Below are 27503 nucleotides of genomic sequence, written 5' to 3'. Positions count from 1 at the left end.
TTTCTTTCATATAAAAAATCTGATTGATTAAATTCTCCATGTGGTCTATATTAAAGGGCAAATCATTTAATATAGGCTTTTAAAATTCAATATTGGTGCACAATTTCTACTTAAAATATGAAATGGACGCAAAAGGCACTCATTTCGTGGAACGACCCAGATAAGCAAACGATAGGACACAGTAGTGAACTTGGGGGACAGAGTCCAACCTGGGAGGACAGGACACACTCACCAAGCCAACTGAGCCATCTGAGGTATACATTTATAGCACTCCATAAATCCATCACAGAAATAGATAAAGTAAGCTTTCCTTCATCCCTGTGTCACATTGGTTTTGATTTACTCTCAGTCTAGCATATCTAACAGATAGCAGGAGATTAGGAAATTACCATTAAAGGGAATAAACAGATCCTGTAATGTTCTTGATGTGTGCATGTCATGTGAAACACATGTTTAATCAAACTGAATCCAACAATGTCTCACTTTCTTTATCGTCCATCCTAGAAATGTTAGAACTCTACATTATGGTCGTTGTATTTTACTGTTTGTTGCCTTGTCAAGATCAAGGAGCCTAGAAAGGTTAACTCCATTTAACACTCTTTGGCACTATTAAAATGCCACACCTGTAAATCTGATGGGTCGTCATCCATTACTCCCTCTCCCCCTCTCTCCCTCCCCCTTCTCTCGATCCCTATTCCCCTCTCTCCCTCCCCCTCTCACCCATCTCGTTCCCCCTCTCCTCCTCTCCCCATCAACTCTCCCCCCACCACTCCAACCCCTCTACCCCTTTCCCCTTCCCCCACCCCTGTTTTAACTGAGCCAGCCATGGCATACTGAGGCAGGTGTGTCTGACAGTCTTCAGCCAACATCTCTATCCATCACCCCCTTTACAACATGTTCCTATAAGACAGTTAAGCCCTGACTCTCTATAAATACATATTTATCACTGTTACCAACTGTGGCTTACAAAAGGGCAGTGTGCTCTCTATTCTCATAATTGAGAACCATAAATAAAGTAGTATATTTAAAAAAGAGGGTCAGTGGGTCCAAATGCATCCCTCTCCCCTGACCCTTACCCTGCCACGTATGGCAATGTACATGCATGTTGTCACGCTATGTGGATAATCCTACACTCTCTTTCTGTACGCAGACATACAGAAATTATGATGTTATAGAATGGAATATAAAGTAATTGTATACATTTAGGTGTGTTCAGGAGTTCAGGTGTGTCGTGTTAGATAAAGGTGTGGCATCAAACTTACACGATCACATCAGTCATGTGACTAATGATGTCAATCAAACAACTACAGTGGGGAAAAAAAGTATTTAGTCAGCCACCAATTGTGCAAGTTCTCCCACTTAGAAAGATGAGAGAGGCCTGTAATTTTCATCATAGGTACACGTCAACTATGACAGACAAATTGAGAGAAAAAAATTCCAGAAAATCACATTGTAGGATTTTTAATGAATTTATTTGTAAATTATGGTGGAAAATAAGTATTTGGTCACCTACAAACAAGCAAGATTTCTGGCTCTCACAGACCTGTAACTTCTTATTTAAGAGGCTCCTCTGTCCTCCACTCGTTACCTGTATTAATGGAACCTGTTTGAACTTGTTATCAGTATAAAAGACACCTGTCCACAACCTCAAACAGTCACACTCCAAACTCCACTATGGCCAAGACCAAAGAGCTGTCAAAGGACACCAGAAACAAAATTGTAGACCTGCACCAGGCTGGGAAGACTGAATCTGCAATAGGTAAGCAGCTTGGTTTGAATAAATCAACTGTGGGAGCAATTATTAGGAAATGGAAGACATACAAGACCACTGATAATCTCCCTCGATCTGGGGCTCCACGCAAGATCTCACCCCGTGGGATCAAAATGATCACAAGAAAGGTGAGCAAAAATCCCAGAACCACACGGGGGGACCTAGTGAATGACCTGCAGAGAGCTGGGACCAAAGTAACAAAGCCTACCATCAGTAACACACTACGCCACCAGGGACTCAAATCCTGCAGTGCAGGACGTGTCCCCATGCTTAAGCCAGTACATGTCCAGGCCCGTCTGAAGTTTGCTAGAGTGCATTTGGATGATCCAGAAGAGGATTGGGAGAATGTAATATGGTCAGATGAAACCAAAATATAACTTTTTGGTAAAAACTCAACTCGTCGTGTTTGGAGGACAAAGAATGCTGAGTTGCATCCAAAGAACACCATACCTACTGTGAAGCATGGGGGTGGAAACATCATGCTTTGGGGCTGTTTTTCTGCAAAGGGACCAGGACGACTGATCCGTGTAAGGGAAAGAATGAATGGGGCCATGTATCGTGAGATTTTGAGTGAAAACCTCCTTCCATCAGCAAGGGCATTGAAGATGAAACGTGGCTGGGTCTTTCAGCATGACAATGATCCCAAACACACCGCCCGGGCAATGAAGGAGTTGCTTCGTAAGAAGCATTTCAAGGTCCTGGAGTGGCCTAGCCAGTCTCCAGATCTCAACCCCATAGAAAATCTTTGGAGGGAGTTGAAAGTCTGTGTTGCCCAGCGACAGCCCCAAAACATCACTGCTCTAGAGGAGATCTGCATGGAGGAATGGGCCAAAATACCAGCAACAGTGTGTGAAAACCTTGTGAAGACTTACAGAAAACGTTTGACCTGTGTCATTGCCAACAAAGGGTATATAACAAAGTATTGAGAAACTTTTGTTATTTACCAAATACTTATTTTCCACCATAATTTGCAAATAAATTCATTAAAAATCCTACAATGTGATTTTCTGGATTTTTTTTCTCATTTTGTCTGTCATAGTTGACGTGTACATATGATGAAAATTACAGGCCTCTCTCATCTTTTTAAGTGGGAGAACTTGCACAATTGGTGGCTGACTAAATACTTTTTTCCCCACTGTAGGTGGTTCCTTTTTAACTTATTTTTTTTGTATTTCACCCTGTGTTGTTTTCTCAGGGTTTTCCTGGAGACATCGGTGTGCCAGGCCCCAACGGCCCTCCTGGACCCAAGGTAAATAAAATAAAAAAGAGGCATGCACTGTTTCCACAACTCAACTCTATCCCAGACAACATACTTAATTTTGAGGATTAATGTGTATGTTTTCACTAATATCCTGTTCTGTTTCAGGGTCTCCAAGGTGCCAGAGGGCCACAGAGACCACCAGGGCCAAAAGGAATAGAGGTAAGACATTTTCATTCTCCTTTCAATCATCACTAAATAGATTACACTCAAAATACTGCACAAACACAACTAAACATGCAGCTAGCAAGCCAGGTCATTTGCATAAAATTAGTTAAGATAAGATAACGTGTTTGCATTTGATCATGAAATAGATGCGAGTTCATAGAATATGTTCATGCTCAGGATTTCAACCTGCCACCAGTATTGAGGCAGCATTGCTAGTTTCAGGCTGTGTTGCCAGGCTCAGATTGTGTGGAGTAGTCTCAGGGTATGTTCCACTGTACTGTATGATGTCATGATTCATCACTGGGTGCTAATAAAACAAGGCTGGCCAAGCCCGGGAGTTTTCCAGGCAGCAGTGGAAAATAAGAACGGAAGTCTTGGCAGTGTGTACAGTACGTACACCTTTCCATTGTGCTAGTGTTAGTTTTGGGACCCAACTCAAAGTTGGGAGGTGCCTCGCTCTCTCTCTCTCTCTCTCTCTCTCTCTTTCCATGCACAGAGTATTATTGCATAGTCTGCAAGAAAATGCTGTAGACTTCAATCACTATAGCATTGATGTAATTAACTTTCACTTAAAGTGATCAGAGAAAATGCCTCAAAGCAGAACGTTGTACAGTATGTAGTGGAGACAGAAATCAGGTATGCTTATCATTGTATTTATCAAGCGCTCCTTCAGGTATTGAACATGGAGAGAAACATCCAGGTGACTTTGATAGAGAGAACACAATGATTGATGGTAGGACACACACAGACACAAACACAGGCACACACACACACACTGGAACACACAGGCTGTTGCATGACCTTTGTGGCATGAACATTAGTAGATCTGTGCATATGGGATGAGATGGGATGAGAAATTGGGATTGTTATTCAGCCAGTGTTACTGCCAGTGCCAAGTGATATTACCATATCCAGCTGTATGCAATGTATTGCACTGTGTTTCACAGTTTTACTGTGTTTTCAGGGTGATGAGGGACCCCTTGGCCCTCCTGGCGGTCCTGGCCCCACAGTAAGTGTCTTCAGCCTGCCATCCTATCACAACGTAGATACACCACTGTGCATGTTTTCCTGTTCGCCCCAACCTCCATCCTTCTCCAGGTGTTTCATATGTATTTGTTAATGCACTCAGGTGTTTTGACAGGAAGCAATTGAGATGAGATGTGATAAAAAGAAGCGTGAGTATCCTGTAATCAACAGTATTTGTTTTCTTTTCTCAGGGTAGACCTGGGAGGAAAGGCTACATAGGCGAACCAGGCCCAGAGGGACTAAAGGTAAGAAGTTACTAACAGCTTGAATACTGTACATACCAGAGGAGGCTGGTGGGAGGCGATATGGGAGGACGGGCTCATTGTTTACGCTGGAATGGAATAAATGTAATGGAGTCAAACTTGTGGTTTCCATATGTTTGATGTGTTTGATACCGTTCCAAGATTCCATTCCAGCCATTACAATGAGCCCGTCCTCTTATAGCTCCTCCCATTAGCCTCCTCTGGTACATACAGTATTGGTCTGTTTAGACAAACCACCAGCCTCCCAGCCAACGTAATGTGAGTCGATCAAGTCCATTTGCTGATATGGTCGAGTGTGTGTTTGTCTAACCATCACTTTCCATTGGCCTTCCACCCATGTTAAGTGTCTAATCGTGAGCTAGCTTTCCAGAATGATTCCAGAACAGTGAGCAATAACCAGGTTGACTAATTCCATTAAATCCTCATTTTTTTAAGAAAACACACTATCAAATCAACATGGCATGCTCACTACTCCTGAGGTCTTGGTTAAAAGTTTTTTCTTTAAGTTAACAAAAGGGTAGAATTCCAGACTTTTTTCTCATGTTACTTAATTAGAGCTAATTGGTGTGTACCAATGACTGTATACACTGAGTGTACAAAACATTAGGAACACCTTCCTAATATTGAGTTGCACCCTATTTTGCCATCAGAACAGCCTCAGTTCGTCGGGGCATGGACTCTACAAGATCTCGAAAGCATTCCACAGGGATGCTAACCCATGTTGACTCCAATGCTTCACACAGCAAGTTGTCTGGGTGTCCTTTAGGTGGTGGACCATTCTTGATACTCACAAACAGTACCAGTCAAAAGTTTGGACACACCTACTCATTCCAGGGTTTTTCTTTATTTTTACTATTTTCTACATTGTAGAATAATAGTGAAGACATCAAAACTATAAAATAACACATATGGAATCATGTAATAACCAAAAAAAGTGTTAAACAAATCAAAGTAGCCACCCTTTGCCTTGATGACAGCTTTGCACACTTGGCATTTTCTCAACCAGCTTCATGAGGTAGTCACCTGGAATGCATTTCAATGAACAGGTGTGCCTTGTTAAAAGTTAATTTGTGGAATTTCTTTCCTTCTTAATGCGTTTGAGCCAATCAGTTGTGTTGTGACAAGGTAGGGGTGGTATACAGAAGATAGCCCTGTTTGGTAAAAGACCAAGTCCATATTATGGCAAGAACAGCTCAAATTAGCAAAGAGAAACGACAGTCCATTATTATTTTAAGACATGAAGGTCAGTCAATCCGGAAAATTTCAAGAACTTTTCAAGTTTCTTCAAGTGCAGTCGCAAAAACCATCAGGCGCTATGATGAAACTGGCTCTCATGAGGACCGCCACAGGACTGGAAGACCCAGAGTTACCTCTGCTGCAGAGGATAAGTTCATTAGAGTTACCAGCCTCAGAAATTGCAGCCCAAATAAATGCTTCACAGAGTTCAAGTAACAGACACATCTCAACATCAACTGTTCAGAGGAAACTGTGTGAATCAGGCCTTCATGGTCGAATTGCTGCAAAGAAACCACTACTAAAGGACACCAATAAGAAGAAGAGACTTGCTTGGGCCAAGAAACACGAGCAATGGACATTAGACCGGTGGAAATCTGTCCTTTGGACTGATGAGTCGAAATTTGAGATTTTTGGTTCCATCCGCCATGTCTTTGTGAGACGCAGAGTAGGTGAACAGATGATCTCTGCATGTGTGGTTCCCACTGTGAAGCATGGAGGAGGAGGTGTAATGGTGTGGGAGTGTTTTGCTGGTGACACTGTCTGTGATTTATTTAGAATTCAAGGCACACTTAACCAGCATGGCTACCACAGCATTCTGCAGTGATACGCCATCCCATATGGTTTGTGCTTAGTGGGACTATCATTTGTTTTTCAACAGGACAATGACCCAACACACTTCCAGGCTGTGTAAGGGCTATCTGACCAAGAAGGAGAGTGATGGAGTGGTGCATCAGATGACCTGGCCTCCACAATCACCTGACCTCATCCCAATTGAGATGGTTTGGGATGAGTTGGACCGTAGAGTGAAGGAAAAGCAGCCAACAAGTGCTCAGCATATGTGGGAACTCCTTCAAGACTGTTGGAAAAGCATTCCAGGTGAAGCTGGTTGAGAGAATACCAAGTGTGTGCAAAGCTGTCATCAAGGAAAAGGGTGGCTACTTTGAAGAATCTAAAATCTAAAATATATTTTTATTTGTTTAACACTTTTTTGGTTACTACATGATTCCATATGTGTTCTTTCATAATGTTGATGTCTTCACTATTATTCTACAATGTGGAAAATAGTAGAAATAAAGAAAAATCCTTGAATGAGTAGGTATGTCCAAACTTTTGACTGGTACTGTACATACAAACTATTGAGCGTGACAAACCCAGCAGCGTTGCAGTTCTTAACACACTCAAACAGGTGCGCCTGGCAGCTACTACCATACCCTGTTCAAAGGCACTTAAATATTTTGTCTTGCCCACTCTCCCTCTGAATGGCACATATGCACAATCTATGTCTCAATTGTCTCAAGGCTTAAAAATCCTTCATTAAATTGTCTCCTCCCCTTCATTTAACATTTGACATCAATAAGGGATCAAAGCTTTCACAGAAAGAGCAGGTGTTCATAATGTTTTTGTACACTCAAAACCATCGATCATGTGACATCGATCATTCATTCCTATGTGAAGACTCAACAGCGCATTGAAGCCAAATTAAGTCGGTTAAGATGGCGTCTCTTGGAGACATAACATACGCAGTTTGAGCTACTCCAGGAAGTGACTTTGCAGGCTAGCTCAGTGTTGCCACCTTTCATTGAGTAAATCGAGTTGAAGGCCGACCAGGGTACTGCAGGCTGCCATTAACAGCTAAATTATCCTTATAACTTCTTCTGTGTACGATTTATAATAATCAGTTCAAGGACATACTGTACATCTGGTGTATTAGAAGCAATTATTAGTACTGTGATTTTCTTTAAAAAATGAAAATATTTACATGATGATTGACCATGAAGTTGGCCATTTTTCCATTCCACTATAATGGGGGATCCTGTTTTCTACTAAAAATGCATGCAGTACCAAGATCGGCCTTGAACTTCCATTGCTTCAATGAAAGGAACAGTCGGTTTCCCCTGGTGTGTACCCAGCACAATGCCTTGTGCCATCGTCTTCATTGCTACACAATGTAGCAGAGGTTTATCAATAGGAATTACACTTTAGTGTTTTCCTCTGAATGACATGCAGTAAGTCAGTGTCCCTGTGTTTGTGAATTGGGTACTTAAGTTAGTTCAACGTGTTGCTGGTTGGTTCTCTAATAAATGTGTTGAACCTCATTAAGAACGAGAAGGAATTCTCCTTGGGCTGTCATTAGAGCATAATGGCAACCCACAGGAGTGAAAGAAACAGAAGAAATCAAGAGCATTTCCATGTGTGCAAGCTATTGATCATGTGGCGGTGCAACCAACGGCTGGATCTTAATATCTTAACACACAGAAATCTAGCTAACTAATATTCTGTTTTGATGTTCTGGTTTTCAGGGGGAGACGGGGGAACTTGGCGGCGTTGGAAAAAACGGACCGCAAGTGAGTCTGGTGTTTTGAGCTGACTATGCATACATGAAAACACGGCAGAGCTAGTGGCAAGATGAGATACTTCCAATTCGTTAATATACAGTAATTGGAATAAGTAATTAAGCCACTACTTCCTGCCGAGATCATGAAGGTTTTCATTATGTTTTCCCTATCCCCATAGTATAGGAAGAACGTTGATGTAGAGTGGTTGGTTGGCTTTCATTAGTCTGACTGCAGTGATGGAGATGGAGATGTAAGGGTCCTTAAGTGGTTTAGTAGGGTAGGGAGGTGGAGGAAGGAGGAGGGAAAGGATAAAGGAGGAATTGATTGAGGCAAAGAGGTAGAGGAGGGGGTGATGGAGGTAGAGGAGGGGGTGATGGAGGTAGATGAGGGGGTGATGGAGGATGAATAGGGAGGAGGAGTAGGAGGCAGGAGCATAGAGGAAGCTACATTAGTATTTTTTATGTCTTGCTGGTATCCTTCTGACCTACAGTTAATGTCCTAGAGAGGAATTTGCTCCATGCATAAAATGAGTGTGTTTCTATCCAGAAATTGGCAGACCACCGCTGTAGAGTATAAAATCCTCTTTAAGGATCGGACAATTTTCGCCTAAAATGACATATCCAAATCTAACTGCCAGTAGCTCAGGACCTGAAGCAAGGATATGCATATTATTGATACCATTTGAAAGGAAACACTTTGAGGTTTGTGGAAATGTGAAATTAATGTAGGAGAATGTAACACATTAGATCTGGTAAAAGATAATACAAACAAAAAAATATGCCTTTTCTATGGTTTTTGTTTTTTTCATCATCTTTGAAATGCAGGAGAAAGGCCACATTTTCAAGTACATAACTATTGAGAACACACAAAAATCATATGGTAATACAACATTTTAGTTTTCACACTCCCAGGAATGTCATACATGATGGATCATTAGTATATACACTAACTTTCACACATCTAGATGGACGGGTGGGGTGGGTGTGGAGCCAGAGACAGCAGGGGTTCAAACTGTAGAACCCAGTTCCTACATTTTAATATAAAAAATGATTTTATTAAACAAAACTATGCTACATTTTTATCTCTGGGACCCTCAGGATGACAAATCAGAGCACGATTACTGAATGTAAGTAAATTATTTACCTTCAGAGGTGAATGTATCTAAGTCGTTTGTGCTGTCTTTTGTTTTTGTGCACTCTCCTCAAACAATAGCATGGTATTTTTTCACTGTAATAGCTACTGTAAATTGGACAGTGCAGTTAGATTAACAAGAATGTAAGCTTTCTGCCCATATAAGACATGTCTATGTCCTGGAAAGTTTGCTGTTACTTACAACAGTCATGCTGATCACATTAGCGCACGTTAGCTCAACCGTCCCGTATACGGGACACCGATCCCGTAAAGGATAAGGAGCTCCAGTGAGTGATGTTCTGTGGAAGTGACCTCATTTTGGGCTTGCATTCGTTTGTTTGTGCGAGACCCAATTGTTTGGGGGGTAAAAATGTATCTTCAAGGAAACTAACTGCATAACTGGACTCTTGTTGTTGCCCTTAGCAACATACACAAACTGTAAAAGTATACAGTACAAATGCACTACAAAAAAAAATATGACGATACAGATGTTTGGACAGTGTCTGAATCAATCTATGATAATCAATCTTCATTCATCAATAACATGTATTTTAATGGCTCCACTACTAATGGAACAAAAACATCAGTGGCCCGACTATTTTTCGAAAACATCTGTGGAACAATACAATCACTTTGGATTGGTCTAATTAACTGCAAAACTGCAATGTTTCAAAAGTCTGTCTTTGTTATTTTATGGTCCGGATAGTCTTCTGATACTCAATACAAATACAACAACATGTTTTCCCATGCAAGAAATCCACACACAAGCCTCCCTTACATCTCATATCTTAATGCATTATGTCTCTCTGTGTTCATCAGGCCTCTTAATGCTAATATTTGCAGTGTGTGCGTTGTGGAACCCACTGCTACCGAACAAGCCTTGTGTGCGTCTGACAGTTTGCATCCCAAATGGCATGCCCTACATAGTGCACTACTTTTTACCAGAGCCCTATGTAGCCCTATGTAGGAAATAGGGTGCCATTTGGGACACATGCCTTTTGTTGCGTAGTAGAGCACATATGAGAGGGATTAACCACTTACCACAGACTGTCGCTAGCGAGCTAGGGACCTTTGAAGCCAAGGAGAAGCCAAAATATTAGCTTGGAAACACATGGAGTCTCTAATGAAGGCCATTACATCACTTTCCAAATAAATACGATCTGGAAGGTCTGAGAGAGACTGTGGATAGGTTGGCTAACTGCAGGTTAGCCCTGGGTCAGGATATTCATGAGCTGTTTGTGTTTGTGTTCCCTAAGGCTTTATTGTGTCACCTAGAGAGCCCTTACTGCAACATGTTGCCCATAAAGCGTTTGAACCGATTTATTGGGAGTTTTTATGATATGCTGTATTTTTTACGAAATTGGATTGGCCCGTCAAGTGTTCCATTTCAGGGTGACCCTCCAATCAAATCACAGTAATAAAAAAATGAAATGCCTCTGAATTGAATCGCTGCTGAGGGCATTGACAGGTTCGTGGTTTGCGTTGAAACATGTTTTTAATGCTGTCTTTACAGTACACTCACACACGATACTCATGTTCACCTGTTGTGAGTATATGAGAGAGAGCGAGAAAGAGAAAGTGCCAGAGACTAGTAGCACTTGACAACAGAGAATGTCTTCATTCTCTTGTACAGTACCTATAATGGTTATTTCAGTCTTTCTCCTTGGCTGCGGCTCTGCTCTTCTCATAACCTTCACTGTGACATACAGCTGAACCCAGGGCTGAGAAAGCAGACAGAGACACACACCTGAGAAAGCAGATCGCTGCAGACTGAGCTCTAAAACTGAAAGCCCCATCTGAAGAGGCCCTGTCATAGAGGGAAAGCCCTTGAACCAGTTTCCTACAGTTAAACATACAGGATACTATGCTTGGGGGGTATCCAGATTGTCATACCTTCATACCGACCTTGTGCCATACCGGGATATTCGGTAATGCAGGCACTGAACACAAAGGGCGCTATTTTCTAACCCCACTGCCTCTGTAATCCGAACGTTAGCAATGCTAACAAGTTCATGTCAAATCCCGTAGCGAATACTAACTAAATGCTAAACGATCGCATTGCGAACATTTTATACAGTCTCTGACCTAAACATAAAGTTATACAAGTAACTCAAAAATGCTACACACAGTTTGCTGCAAAAACTGTAAGACTGGCTAATAGCTTCTACCCCCAGACCATCAGGCTGCTGAATATCCACCACTAGTCAGCTACCTGCTCCCCCTGTCCCCCTCCTGCCCCCTGGACTTCCCCCTCCCCCACCGGTGTCTCGTCGTCGTGTGCTTGTAAACAAACACCACTTGACTGGAGCCTCCCGGTAAGCTTCATAATGAAAATGTATGCGACAGGTGAAATGAAGAACGCGATCTTCTTTATCTCCTAACGTATTGCACAAGTTGACTGCAGGTATTTATTTAAAAAGTATCTACAAACATTCAAATGTATTTAAAAACTTCTAAGAAATAGTTTCAACGGTATTGACGGTATTGAAAAACCATCCCATGGCTATTTCCAAATACCCGGTGTATGGAGTATATGGTATACCGCCATGTTGTCCCACTTCATGCCTCAATTAAGGGATTAGTGTTCCCATGCCTCCAGGCTGCCTGCCTTTACTCACAGACACTACAGTACAAATCAGTTGCCTGCATGCTTGGGGCTATGCTGGGACTTATACCTTACAGTAGAGATGTGTTCTACGGTTGCCTACTGTGTTTTCATAAGCTAGCTTGTTGTTTATTGTATACATTAGAACAGACAGGAATGTACATACTCTTATCACAATGGCTGTGGATGATTAAGACTCCCATCCATACACTGGAGTGTTCAGAGACTCTCAACTGTCACACACAGGAGTGTTCAGAGGACGCAGTGTACTGTACAGAACTGCAGTGTCTGTCTGTGTGTGTCTTTCGCACCATATTGCCCCAGCCCCAGCATCCTCTCTGTTTAGCAACTGCCAGATGGCATTGGCTTTAGATTTTCCAGGTAAACCTCCCTTCTTCATCCCCCTTTTTCCTCCCCTCCTCCTCTCCCTCTTCCTTTCATCCCATCTACAACTAATGCAGTCCAGAAGTGTGGTCTCATTCTGACTCTGTGTATGTCTCTGTCTGTCCCGATCCCCGCTCTACACATCCCTCTTCTCGGACTCAGACTGGAGTTCTACACACTACATCTAACCTGCCACAGATCTGGCCTGTCTCTGTCAAACACACCACTTATTGAGTAACTAAGACATGATGGGGAAAGATAGAACATAGATTGGGAAAAATACAAGAAATGTAGCCACAAAAAAACACACGTTGTCTAAGTACAGTACGTCTCTTGTACAAGAATGAAAAATGGGTCATGCAAATTTGCCTCATACATAGTAAGACAACCACAGTGACCACATTGGGTTTAGCGGTTTGCCAGACTAGGGATATGTTTTCACCAGCCTCCAACTATTCTTTCCAGGATGCACTGGGGCAAGAGACGCTGCTCCTCACATATCCTATCTGCTCCTCTCCTCTCCGTAGACTCTGGTGCTGGGCCAAACCTCAGCCCTTAATCCAGATGACTGATCTGGAAGTGATTACTCTCTTCACATGGATTCTCATTTTTACATTAGCCAGCGTTCTCTTTGTTAGCAAACGGTCATCAGGTGTTAGGCGAAGGTCAGTGGGATGTTGGATCACTCTTATAGCTAGAGTATAACTCTGCTGCTGTAGGCCTACTTCATAAGGCTGGGTGGCAGAACACATTATAGAATCAGCCCTGGTTAAATGGTGGATACAGCAGTATACTTTATTTACTCAAGATTGGTTGGAATAACACACAGTAGAGTCAGGTTAATTCCATGGATATAGTAGTGTATATGAAGCAAACAAAGGTGATATGCACATTCCAAACTTTAGAAAACTGCTGCTGTTAAAAAAATATACTATAAATAAAGAAATTAGAGGCCCTTAAAAACAAAATGCTCCCCCAATAATATACCATGTACACTATATATACAAAGGTATGTGGACACCCTTTCAAATGAGTGGATTCGGTTATTTCAGTCACACCCGTTGCTGACAGCTGTATAAAATCGAGCACACCGCCATGCAATCTCCATAGACAAACATTGGCAGTAGAATGGCCTTACTGAAGAGCTCAGTGACTTTCAATGTGGCACTGTCATAGGATGCCATCTTTCCAACAAGTCAGTTCTGCCCTGCTAGTGCTGTTATTGTGAAGTGGAAACGTCTAGGAGCAACAACGGCTCAGCCATGAAGTGGTAGGCCACACAAGCTCACAGAACCGCACTGCCGAGTGCTGAAGCGCGTAGTGTGTAAAAATCGTCTGTCCTCAATTGCAACACTAACTACCGAGTTCCAAACTGCCTCTGGTAGTTTCAAATGTCAGCACAAGAACTGTTCGTCGGGAGCTTCATGAATTGGTTTCCATGGCCTAGCAGCCGCACACAAGCCTAAGATCACCATGCGCAATGCCAAGCGTCGGCTGGAGTGGTGTAAAGCTCGCAGCCATTGGACTCTGGAGCAGTGGAAACGCGTTCTCTGGCGTGATAAATCACGCTTCACCATCTGTCAGTCCGACGGACTAATCTGGATTTGTCAGGAGAATGCTACCTGCCCCAATGCATAGTGCCAACTGTAAAGTTTGGTGGAGGAGCAATAATGGTCTGGGGCTGATTTTTATTGGTTTGGACTAGGCCCCTTAGTTCCAGTGAAGGGAAATCTTAACGCTACATCATACAATGACATTGTAGACAATTCTGTGCTTCCAACTTTGTGGCAACAGTTTGGGGAAGGCCCTTTCCTGTTTTAGCATGACAATGCCCCCGTGCACAAAACGAGGTCCATACAGAAATGGTTTGTTGAGATCGGTGTGGAAGAACTTGACTGGCCTGCACAGAGCCCTGACCTCAACCCCATCGAACACCTTTCGGATGAATTGGAATGGCGACTGCGAGCCAGGCCGAATTGGCCATCATCAGTGCTCGACCTCACTAATGCTCTTGTGGCTGAATGGAAGCAAGTCCCCGCAGCAATGTTCCAACATCTAGTAGAAAGCCTTCCCAGAAGAGTGGAGGCTGTTATAGCAGCAAAGACGGGACGTACTCCATGTTAATGGCCATGATTTTGGAATGAGATGTTCAACGAGCTGGTGTCCACATACCTTCCGGCATATACACATACAATGTATATGCCGCTCATTTCTTTATCTACAGCAGTGTATAGCCTAGGAATATGGCTTGTGAATATTGTGAAGGCATTTGACTGCATTGCCTCATTACTTTTTTAACAACATAAAACATTGCTTGTATAAATTAATTACATTGTTCATTTTTATGTGCTCATCTTCATTGAGGGATTTTCCCCCTGGTTCCTTCATGTAATTTCCTTTTACAAGCATGTGATAGCAGTGGTTTCCCCATCCTTACATAGTTCTCTCTCTCTCTCTCTCTCTCTCTCTCTCTCTCTCTCTCTCTCTCTCTCTCTCTCTCTCTCTCTCTCTCTCTCTCTCTCTCTCTCTCTCTCTCTCTCTCTCTCTCTCTCTCTCTCTCTCTCTCTCTCTCTCTCTCTCTCTCTCTCTCTCTCTCTCTCTCTCTCTCTCTCAGGGTCCAGCGGGCCTGATCGGGACGTCAGGGGGAGTAGGAGATGCCGGTGAAAAGGTAGCATTTTTGGGGGGGGCCATTAGGCTGTCAAAATACATCAGCCAGACGCTCAGAGCCAGGCAGACAGACAGACAGATTTAAACAAACACGGAACACCCTCACGTCTTCAACAATGATTTCACAAACATCACCCAGCCATTGCTGTGTTCCTACTGCCTAGATTTCAACATTCCCAAGTTCTCTCATGTCGCCCCGCTCCTCCGCACACTCCACTGGCTTCCAGTCAAAGCTCATATCCACTACAAGACCATGGTGCTTACCTACAGAACAGCACGAGGAACTGCCCCTCCCTACCTTCAGGCTCTGCTCAAACCCTATACCCCAACCCAAGCCACCTCTGGTCTCTTGGCCCTCCCACCCCAACGGGAGGGCAGCTCTCTCCCCCCAACCCCCCCCAAAAAATAGATAAATTACCTGAACCGGCACTTGCACTTGACCCCCCCCCCCCACACACACACACATTCCCCCAAAATGCAGCATCATATGATGCAAACTGAAAATATTTTGAAAGTTACCTATCTTCAAAACTTGATTGCTGACAAGCAACACATTTTGGGACTATGTCCAGAATGGACTAATGAAACAAATACCAAAATATAGTTTTTGGTTGGAGTTTTCCTTTAAGGCCCACATATTTAAAGCCATCACTTGTGTGTTTAGGAGGCTCTCCCATAGCGTATCACTCTAGTTTCAAGGCCTGGGTTTATGAGCTGTAAGTGCAGCAGTGGGTGGTGGGGTTTGACGTATGGAAGTTAATAATAATAATTTGGTGGGTGCTTATATTTATCTGAATTATAAATTTGTTTTTTGCTTATCCCAACTCTCCCTGAGAGTGGGGTCACGGCCTGGGTCATTTATCAACGGCGACCCTGGAGCAATTAGAGTTAAGTGCCTTGCTCAAGGACACATGAACAGATGTTTTACCTTATCGGCTCAGGGATTCGAACGTTGGTTACTGGCCTAACGCTCTAACCGATAGACTACCTGCTGCCCCATTGAGGTTGGTTCAGCGGTTAATGATCCCTCTCCTCCCCTGTGTCTTCTGTTTCTCAGGGAGACCGTGGTCCTGCAGGTCCATTGGGTCCTCCTGGCGAGAAGGGATCCAGGGTAAGTTCAGAACGTCTATATATGCACCACTTAGCGAGGGTGTCTGGAACCGTTCCACTAGTGGCAGGTTGACTGCTTAGTCCCAGCCTCTAAGGTGTTTGGAGGCAAATCAAAAGCACTTGTCTTGTTATCTCTGGTTCTGTCTTGTCTGTGAATGATCAACTGTAAATCTGAACCCCGTATGCATTGCATGTCAGTGTATGATGTAGCTACTGTAGTTGTGGTCCATCTCTGAGTAGGAATGCTTTTCCATATATTTGACTTTCAGGTCTGAGTACCTGTCTTAGTGTTCTGTATACTGTCATTGAGTGATTCCTCATGAAACCAGGACACAAATTGTCATTTGGGAGGAAGGATTGTTGACATATATTTGACATTTGTAATTAAAAGTATGATGGAAAATTTACCAAAGTTGCAATATTTATGACATTTTGGCCTTACCCAGGCCAACATAATGTTTCATCTATAGGTGCTACAAAGCAAAAATGTGTGTCATATGAAGCTTTACCGCTTACTCTGTTATATGAGTAGTATTTAGATTTCAATAAAATAAATACGTATATACAGCACCAGTCAAAAGTTTGGACACATATACTCATTCAAGGGTTTTCTTTATTTTTACTATTTTCTACATTGTAGAATAATAGTGAAGAGATCAAAACTATGAAATAACACATATTGAATCATGTAGTAACCAAACCAAGTGTTAAACAAATCAAAATATATTTTATATTTGAGATTCTTCAAAGTAGTAATTTTCTACATTGTAGAATAATAGTGAAGACATCAAAACTAGGAAAAATAACACAAGTGTTAAAAAATATATGTTATATTTGAGATTCTTCAAAGTAGCAACCCTTTGCCTTGATGACAGCTTTGCACACTCTTGGCATGCTCTCAACCAGCTTCACCTGGAATGCTTTTCCAACAGTCTTGAAGGAATTCCCACATATGCTGAGCACTTGTTGGCTGCTTTTCCTTCACTCTGCGGTCCAACTCATCCCAAACCATCTCAATTGGGTTGAGGTCAGATGATTGTGGAGGCCAGGTCATCTGATGCAGCACTCCATCACTCTTCCTCTGGGCCAAATAGCCCTTACACAGCCTGGAGGTGTGTTTTGGGTCATTGTCCTGTTGAAAAACAAATGATAGTCCCACTAAGTGCAAACCAGATGGGATGGCGTATCGCTGCAGAATGCTGTGGTATCCATGCTGGTTAAGTGTGCCTTGAATACTAAATAAATCACTGACAGTGTCACCAGCAAAGCACCCCACACCATCACACCTCCTCCTCCATGCTTCACGGAGGGAACCACACATGCAGAGATCATCCGTTCACCTACTCTGCGTCTCACAAAGACACAGCGGTTGGAACCAAAATCTCAAATTGACAGATTTCCACCGGTCTAATGTCCATTGCTTGTGTTTCTTGGCCCAAGCAAGTCTCTTCTTCTTATTGGTGTCCTTTAGTAGTGGTTTCTTTTCAGCAATTCAACCGAAAGCCTGATTCACATAGTCTCCTCTGAACAGTTGGTTGAGATGTGTCTGTTACTTGAGCTCTGTGAAGCATTTATTGGGCTGCAATCTGAGGTGCAGTTAACTCTAATGAACTTATCCTCTGCAGCAGAGGTAACTCTGGGTCTTCCTTTCCTGTGGCGGTCCTCATGAGAGCCAGTTCCATCATAGCGCTTGATGGTTTTTGTGACTGCACTTGAATAATCTTTCAAAGTTCTTGAAATGTTCTGTATTGACTGACCTTCATGTCTTAAAGTAATGATGGACTGTCGTTTCTCTTTACTTATTTGAGCTGTTCTTGCCATAATATGGACTTGGTCTTTCACCAAATAGGGCTATCTTCTGTATACCAACCCTACCTTGTCAAAACACAACTGATTGGCTAAAATGCATTAAGAAGGAAAGACATTTCACAAATTAACTTTTAACAAGGCACACCTGTTCATTGAAATGCATTCCAGGTGACTACCTCATGAAGCTAGTTGAGAGAATGCCAAGAGTGTGCAAAGCTGTCATTAAGGCAAAGGGTGGCTACTTTGAAGAACCTCAAATATAAAATATATTTTGATTTGTTTAACACTTGGTTTGGTTACTACATGATTCAATATGTGTTATTTCATAGTTTTGATCTCTTCACTATTATTCTACAATGTAGAAAATAGTAAAAATAAAGAAAAACCCTTGAATGAGTAGGTGTGTCCAAGCTTTTGACTGGTACTCTATATGAATATTGAAATATATGAACGTAACTATTGAAAAAACAAAACATTTTATTTGTCTAATTTCTCAATATTATTGTTGAACATAATATACTCTTTGGGCATATCAGAGTTCCAGAGTAGGGTCTCTGCTAGTTTTAAAGTGAATGTAAACAATCACATGGCTCTCCTTTCACATGTATCATTGCACATCCTGCAAATTACTAGATTGCTTGCAACTTGGATCATAAAAGTATCAGAGATCCAACTTGAACATTGATATGCCCCTGGAGTATATTATGTTCAACAATATATTGAACAATTTGCCAAATCAACAATTAGTTTTTCCAATATTCATACATAATTTCTTTTAAATGTTATTGAAATCAAAATACTACGAATCTCAATTGGAGCCTCCAGGTTCTTAGTCCTTTATATTGTTAGTATGAATGCTGTGTTCCAGCTCTTCCCCTTGGGTGCTCTGTGAATGATCTTCTATTCTGTAGCTCTGACCTGTAGCTCTCTGTCTGTGACCTGTGTCTCTGTCTCCCTTTGGTTATGCCCTGTCTGTCTGTGATCGCTGTAGTGTAGCTGAGCTCTTTGGGTGCTGTCCTGTTCTGTTGTGTATGTCTGGAAAAAGAGACAGAGAGGTGCTGGCCCATGTCATGTTCTTAGCTGGCCTATGGCCTGTGGTGGACAGATAGACAGACAGCTCCAGGTTTGTGGATTTGGTTCCCTTTCCTGTGCTCCCTGCCTGGCTGGCTCCCTGGCTTGCCGGCAGCAGCCCATTCTGTCTGTCTGTGGGATAAGTGATGGTGACCCTGGCCAAACCTTCCTGTCCTGTAACACAGCCACACTGCCGAGGAGCAGAACCACAAAGTCAAGGGCTTCAAGAATAATTCAGTGTTGATGTAAACCTTGTCAAGATTGTTTTGTTTTGAGATGATGGGATGGAGTTTCTCTTTAAATATGTTTTTGCTGAGCTCAGCAATTTTCTGTTAGTTTACTGTTGGCATACTTCTGTACAACGTTGGACACACACTGCTCCCTGTACTAAACAGAAATCTTGGTCCTGTTCCTTTCTCTTGTTGTGGCGCTCTCTGGCCTGAATTTGAGCTTAGTGCGCTGAAGGGGAGACGCTTCTCAATCAATGAAGGAAAAATTACATGGCCCCAGTCCACTAGAATTAACATCTTCCTTTGCATATGTATTTCTGCACATAATTCACTTTTCTCTCTAACTGTCTGTCCTTTATTGTGTTTTCTGTTTTGGTTCAAGGGGTATCCAGGCATACCAGGAGGTCCCGGTGACGTCGGTCTGCAAGGCCCACTTGTAAGTGTTCATCAACTTGGATATGAACTGTGTTTGGATCCCAATTTATAGAATGTTAGGATGGTTCTCTCTCTCTCTCTCTCTCTCTCTCTCTCTCTCTCTCTCTCTCTCTCTCTCTCTCTCTCTCTCTCTCTCTCTCTCTCTCTCTCTCTCTCTCTCTCTCTCTCTCTCTCTCTCTCTCTCTCTCTCTCTCTCTCTCTCTCACTTGTGGGAGAAGAGGAGTTATCTTTTCCTCCTCCCAGTTGGGCTTGTGACACATAAATGATGAACTTAATGGAGTGAAGAGATTAAATACATTGACTCCCCTGATTCCTATTTTATGTCTGGTCTAGCTATCGTAAACACTTTAATTGCGGTATAATATGAATACTTAAATCGAGTGGGAAGATTTGTCGTAAATTATATTTTTCCTTCTCCTTGATTTGCACTATTAACACAACATGTAACTGGGTGATTCAATATCAATTTGCCTCTTTCCCACATTAAAGTCTGGCCTTCCATAAAGAAAGTACTTCAATAGACTGTTAAAGAGCACTGTAAACAGCTTATTTCCTCTTGCTCATTTGGACTGTCTGTAGGCGACCGGATAGGGTTGAGCGATTTTAGATGATTGTCTGCCTCATTTCAAACAGAAATAATCTGATTTACTATGTAGTTGATTGGATAATGTCTCACCTGTTCCGCATTTGTGAACCGTGCAACTGAAATGAACGGTCATGAATTATATTGAAGACATTCAATAACAATCTCTCTCTCTCCAACCCTCCCTCCCCCCATCTCTCTCTCTCCCCTCTCCCCCTACCCTCCCTCTTTCCATCCTGCTCTACATCCCAGGGTCCTCAGGGGCAGAGGGGTACAGCAGGGGTCCCTGGGCCAAAGGGCAGAAGGGTAAGAGAGCTCTCTTTTTGCCCCCCTCCACTCTGTTAACCCCCTCTGTTCAGTTCTACCCAATGAGTCAGCCGTAACGATGTGAGCTGTGATGGACAACTGGAGCCTAACCGTGATTTAACCTTAAACCCTAACCCTGATTTTCCTTCATCTAACACCAGTGTAACGTTTCATATGTTTCCTCCCAGAACAGTTCATCTGAAGATGAGAGGTGAGGGTGATTAAACGGCGTGTGTTTATTCTTCACTGGGGCTATGATCGCTTTATTAGATGCTGACAATTGTTTTACGTGCACCGTAAAGAAGTGAATGAGAGATTACAGGGCTGAGGCGTAATGTTGAGCTGGTGAGACACCTGGTGGCCGAAAGGAGTAAGACACTTACAGTACTGTACATAGCAACCATGGACTTGACATATTTGACATGATCAAAGCTAATGGAATCTTATGCTATGTTGTGTGAGACTGCATAAGATATCCTGTCTATCAGCAGTATCCTACAGAGAGTTGTCTGTCTCACTGTGTTAACTCTACATCAGTTGACTGAGGGCTTTTCACTATACTATAACCCTATGTGGGCAGTGACTTCTACAGCAGATTACTGTTTCTGTACTAGTCTGTGGGTATAGATTTATTACAGTGGGATGTTGTAGACGTCTCCCTTGTAGATTCCTACATTTACTGTAAATCCTTTCACAAGTGATGGATGGTTTAGACCAAAGTTTCCCAACCCTGGTCCTGGAGTACCCCCAACAGTACACATTCTTGTTGTAGCCCTGGACAAACACACCTCATTCAACTCATTGAGGGCTTGATGATTAGATGACCAGTTGAATCAGGTGTGCTTGTCCAGGGTTACAATAAAAATGTGTAGTGTTGGGGGTACTCGAGGACCAGGGTTGGGAAACTGGTTTAGACTACTGTGTCGAGGATGTGAGGTGACTGGGCACTCTGCATCAGTGACTAGGTAGTAGAGTAAGTGCCTCTGCCGTCAGTCGTGCCAATGTGGGCTGGCACCCCTGTGCTGGCCCCTGTGCCAGCCAGAGGCCAGTCCAGTCGGTGCCATGGCCAGTCGTTTGCAGTGTTCCATCCAAATGTGTATTTCTATCAGCAGACAGAAGTAAAGAGGACATGCTAACGAGAGACTCAGAGTGCCCAGTCACCACGCACTCTCTTTCACTGTGGTCCGCTAGCACTCACTTCATTTTCCATCCCTCAGTCTTTCCTGCTCTCTCATCGTCTCCTTCTCCTGTCTCACCTAAAGCACACAAACAAGATGTATCCATTCCATACCCAGCAAACATATGACCACATTGGCACCATGTGGGTATTCGGTGGGCAAGGTGGGCATGGGCAAGCCCACACCAGCCCAACACGGGCTAGCCTACACTAGCCCAACACAAGCTAGCCCACACCAATCCCACACCAGCCCAACACGGGCTAGCCCACACCAGCCCAAAAGGGGCCAGCCCAAACTAAGCCCAACACAGGCTAAACCACACCGATTGCACACCAGCCCAACACAGGCTATCCCACAGCAGCCCAACATGGGACGGTCACACTTTATTTGGATAGTCCCATATAGATGATCTACAGATGGTCATACTATCAACAAAGTATCTGTTGATAAGCAAATTCTAAGGTTAGGGTTATGGTTAGGTTTAGAATAAGGGTTAGGGTAAGGGTTAAGGTTAGGGCTAGGGCTAGGGTTAGGGTTAGTGGGGGGTCCCCGTAGGTACTGCAGGGACTCCACGGCCAAATCTCAAAATATATATAAAAATATATATTGAATATGATGTTAAAAATGGTTATGATCTGTACACTGCCAATGATGAAGTCTTTAAAAATACTTAAATAAGTGCATGTGAGATTTGAGAAACGTAGCCCTTTGCACTTGTACGCGTATACGGGTTGAATTTGGACACTGATAAACGCCTAAATTGGAACGTAGTGGCTGTACAGTAACACGCTATACATGACGTCAGAGCTCTGGCTCTGCGCTTCACAGCGCTGGATGAGTTTGACTGACAGCTGTTCTGAACATGAGCACCTCCCGCAACAAGAAGTTGCCCCATCCCTCCCGCTAATTGGGCAGGTTTAGCAAATGTTTTGTTGTCAGAATGATGGAAATGCTGTAAATTAAGAGGACTTGATGTATTTTGAAAGATGAGGATTATAATAAATACCGCTTTGATGTCATACAAGCAAGCCAAACACCCGTGAGTCCAATTAAATGTGCACTTCACATTTCCATATCATAAAACTAATGTCATATACAGTGTCAATGTTTACGATCACTATGTTTGATGTACATTTACAATATGACATGGCGTCATACCCTAGGTTGTTCTGAATAGAATGAGCCTATGTTTGTCGACTGAGAAGCGAATTCGACACGGCACTTGCACCTGAATGCACTCATGACTGCTTTCCAAAATTATTATCCGTTTCCCTGAATTGCATTGTGAAAGCGTAACACTGTAATATTGTATTTTATAACTCTAGTCATGTTGGCAATAGAACAAGCTTTAAAATGATGCCCACCTGACCCAGATTACGATTTATAATGGACCGTTTTGGGGGATTGCGTAAACAACAACAGTAATTGCCCATGCTGTGATGGCGGGGATGCAAGGTTATGTTCCAACAGCAGAGATAGGAGAGCTCAGAAAAACACTTTGAAGAGTCTTCTTTGAGTGATAAAAATGCTTTGAAATTACTTAGGAACTGTGCAGACTTTGGAAAGGTGTGTGGCCACTTGGAGACACCAGTTATAGGCTAGTGGCAACCCTCCCTACCCGAGGTAGAACAAATACTCTGTATCCAGAGTATTTTCAGATTTCGTTAGCACATAAAATCAAAAGTGTAATGTTTGGATTCAGTCTTGTGTGAGGTGAACTGTCCTCACCTTTGGTCTAATAATCTCAAAACTGTTCCTTTTCAATTGCTACCATAGTTATGCATATGCTTGTTATATGTCTTCTGTAAGAAACATTTCCATTTAGCCCTTTCCATATAGGCCCATTCCCACGAGTGTAAAGGGTTAACAGTTTCCAAAAAATATATGTAGTTTATGTAACAACTTGGTTGTCTTTCTGATACAATATAGCACATTCCCTAATTATCTTTAAGGCTAGGAAATTATGCCATTTATGCATCAAATTAAATTGTAATAAATACATTTCTATTAAATAAGGTGCATCTGCTCAATGTGGGAAGCCTAAATGGGGCCAATATTTTAGCCAGCATTTGGACCACATTGTGCCAATGCGGGCATGTTTGCTGGGAAATTATGGTCCTCTGTAGCTCAACTGGTAGAGCACGGCGCTTGAAACGCCAAGGTAGTGGGTTCGAGCCCCGGGACCACCCATACACAAAAATGTATGCACGCATGACTGTAAGTTGCTTTGGATAAAAGCGTCTGCTAAATGACTTAATTTTTTTTATTTCAGGCAAAGTGAGGGATTCCCTTACCAAATATGTGCTGGCCACACTGGGCAAATGCCTTGGGGGCCAACGTGGAGCCGATGAACAAAGGAGCATTGGCCCAATGTGGGAAGCCTACGTGGGGCCAATATTTTAGCCTGCATTGGGCCCACATTGTGCTAATGTGAGCATGTTTGCTTGGTACAAAACGCTCCTACATAGGATATGATTCCCAGAAATGTTCCTCTGCTCACACAAACACTCAAAACACATGGCACACACACATACACATCCTATCGACTGTATGGTCGGTGTTTACTATAAACACACCTGTGTCGCCATGCGGTTGGTAGCATTTCTTGTTTTGTTAAGCCATACTATAGTTATCCTCAATCACCCTTCATAGACAGACATGGCTAATAGACATATCTGATCTTTCCACTGAATCACAACACACGGCTACATATAGAACACTACAGAACTTCCAGAACCAGAACACCAGAGTGTTCCGTTACAGTAAATAAGGAAAGTGTAGTGTTGGCAATGGTTTGATTGCACGCTGGTATTTTGGGAACAGATGTTCTGATATAAACATGACTGTGTACTCAAGTGTTTATCTCTCATGTACTACAGGCTAAAGTACTGTACAGCAACACAGCAAAACAGCTCAGGTTGTTGCCAGTCTACGCCACCACGGGGCCAATCTCACAGTTGGTACAGTGGGGAAAAAAAGTATTTAGTCAGCCACCAATTGTGCAAGTTCTCCCACTTAAAAAGCTGAGAGAGGCCTGTAATTTTCATCATAGGTACACGTCAACTATGACAGACAAATTGAGAATTTTTTTTCCAGGAAATCACATTGTAGGATTTTTTATGAATTTATTTGCAAATTATGGTGGAAAATAAGTATCTGGTCACCTACAAACAAGCAAGATTTCTGGCTCTCACAGACCTGTAACTTCTTCTTTAAGAGGCTCCTCTGTCCTCCACTCGTTACCTGTATTAATGGCACCTGTTTGAACTTGTTATCAGTATAAAAGACACCTGTCCACAACCTCAAACAGTCACACTCCAAACTCCACTATGGCCAAGACCAAAGACCTGTCAAAGGACAACAGAAACAAAATTGTAGACCTGCACCAGGCTGGGAAGACAGAATCTGCAATAGGTAAGCAGCTTGGTTTGAAGAAATCAACTGTGGGAGCAATTATTACGAAATGGAAGACATACAAGACCACTGATAATCTCCCTCGATCTGGGGCTCCACGCAAGATCTCACCCCGTGGGGTCAAAATGATCACAAGAACGGTGAGCAAAAATCCCAGAACCACACGGGGGGACCTAGTGAATGACCTGCAGAGAGCTGGGACCAAAGTAACAAAGCCTACCATCAGTAACACACTACGCCGCCAGGGACTCAAATACTGCAGTGCCAGACGTGTCCCCCTGCTTAAGCCAGTACATGTCCAGGCCCGTCTGAAGTTTGCTAGAGTGCATTTGGATGATCCAGAAGAGGTTTGGGAGAATGTCATATGGTCAGATCAAACCAAAATAGAACTTTTTGGTAAAAACTCAACTCGTCGTGTTTGGAGGACAAAGAATGCTGAGTTGCATCCAAAGAACACCATACCTACTGTGAAGCATGGGGGTGGAAACATCATGCTTTGGGGCTGTTTTTCTGCAAAGGGACCAGGACGACTGATCCGTGTAAAGGAAAGAATGAATGGGGCCATGTATCGTGAGATTTTGAGTGAAAACCTCCTTCCATCAGCAAGGGCATTGAAGATGAAACGTGGCTGGGTCTTTCAGCATGACAATGATCCCAAACACACCGCCCGGGCAACGAAGGAGTGACTTCGTAAGAAGCATTTCAAGGTCCTGGAGTGGCCTAGCCAGTCTCCAGATCTCAACCCCATAGAAAATCTTTGGAGGGAGTTGAAAGTCCGTGTTGCCCAGCGACAGCCCCAAAACATCACTGCTCTAGAGGAGATCTGCATGGAGGAATGGGCCAAAATACCAGCAACAGTGTGTGAAAACCTTGTGAAGACTTACAGAAAACGTTTGACCTGTGTCATTGCCAACAAAGGGTATATAACAAAGTATTGAGAAACCTTTGTTATTGACCAAATACTTATTTCCCACCATGATTTGCAAATACATTCATTAAAAATCCTACAATGTGATTTTCTGGATTTTTTTTCTCATTTTGTCTGTCATAGTTGACTTGTACCTATGATGAAAATTACAGGCCTCTCTCATCTTTTTAAGTGGGAGAACTTGCACAATTGGTGGCTGACTTAATACTTTTTTTTCCCCACTGTAGCTCAGAGGGTAAACCATTAGAGAAGGCCATAAATAGGGTTAAGATACAGTGGGGGAAAAAAGTATTTAGTCAAAATCAAATCAAATTTTATTGGTCACATGCGCCGAATACAACAGGTGCAGACATTACAGTGAAATGCTTACTTACAGCCCTTAACCAACAGTGCATTTATTTTAAACAAAAAAAGTAAAAATAAAACAACAACAAAAAAAGTTTTGAGAAAAAAAAGAGCAGAAGTAAAATAAAATAACAGTAGGGAGGCTATACAGTGGGGAAAAAAAAGTATTTAGTCAGCCACCAATTGTGCAAGTTCTCCCACTTAAAAAGATGAGAGAGGCCTGTAATTTTCATCATAGGTACACGTCAACTATGACAGACAAATTGAGAATTTTTTTTCCAGGAAATCACATTGTAGGATTTTTTATGAATTTATTTGCAAATTATGGTGGAAAATAAGTATTTGGTCACCTACAAACAAGCAAGATTTCTGGCTCTCACAGACCTGTAACTTCTTCTTTAAGAGGCTCCTCTGTCCTCCACTCGTTACCTGTATTAATGGCACCTGTTTGAACTTGTTATCAGTATAAAAGACACCTGTCCACAACCTCAAACAGTCACACTCCAAACTCCACTATGGCCAAGACCAAAGACCTGTCAAAGGACAACAGAAACAAAATTGTAGACCTGCACCAGGCTGGGAAGACAGAATCTGCAATAGGTAAGCAGCTTGGTTTGAAGAAATCAACTGTGGGAGCAATTATTAGGAAATGGAAGACATGCAAGACCACTGATAATCTCCCTTGATCTGGGGCTCCACGCAAGATCTCACCCCGTGGGGTCAAAATGATCACAAGAACGGTGAGAAAAAATCCCAGAACCACACGGGGGGACCTAGTGAATGACCTGCAGAGAGCTGGGACCAAAGTAACAAAGCCTACCATCAGTAACACACTACGACGCCAGGGACTCAAATCCTGCTGTGCCAGACGTGTCCCCCTGCTTAAGCCAGTACATGTCCAGGCCCGTCTGAAGTTTGCTAGAGTGCATTTGGATGTTCCAGAAGAGGATTGGGAGAATGTCATATGGTCAGATGAAACCAAAATAGAACTTTTTGGTAAAAACTCAACTCGTCGTGTTTGGAGGACAAAGAACACCATACCTACTGTGAAGCATGGGGGTGGAAACATCATGCTTTGGGGCTGTTTTTCTGCAAAGGGACCAGGTCGACTGATCCGTGTAAAGGAAAGAATGAATGGGGCCATGTATCGTGAGATTTTGAGTGAAAACCTCCTTCCATCAGCAAGGGCATTGAAGATGAAACGTGGCTGGGTCTTTCAGCATGACAATGATCCCAAACACACCGCCCG

General features: G+C 42.8%; 1 protein-coding gene across 1 annotated transcript in view; it reads left to right on the top strand.

Moving 5' to 3' along the window:
* The window catches only part of LOC311148665 (uncharacterized protein), a gene marked incomplete at its 5' end in the record, with an annotated part of 169361 nt that overhangs the window by 59747 nt on the left and 82111 nt on the right, over positions 1 to 27503 (top strand). Inside the window, 5 exons of the mRNA XM_084185648.1 lie at positions 2967 to 3020; positions 3138 to 3191; positions 4162 to 4206; positions 4415 to 4468; positions 15903 to 15956. Coding sequence (XP_084041774.1) covers positions 2967 to 3020; positions 3138 to 3191; positions 4162 to 4206; positions 4415 to 4468; positions 15903 to 15956 — 261 coding nt within the window. The remainder of the gene's footprint in view (positions 1 to 2966; positions 3021 to 3137; positions 3192 to 4161; positions 4207 to 4414; positions 4469 to 15902; positions 15957 to 27503) is intronic.

Source organism: Coregonus lavaretus (assembly GCF_964263955.1).
Source record: "Coregonus lavaretus genome assembly, chromosome: 21".
NCBI lineage: Eukaryota > Metazoa > Chordata > Actinopteri > Salmoniformes > Salmonidae > Coregonus > Coregonus lavaretus.
Note: the sequence above shows the minus strand (reverse complement) of the source record. Positions and strands in the feature narration are given on the sequence as shown.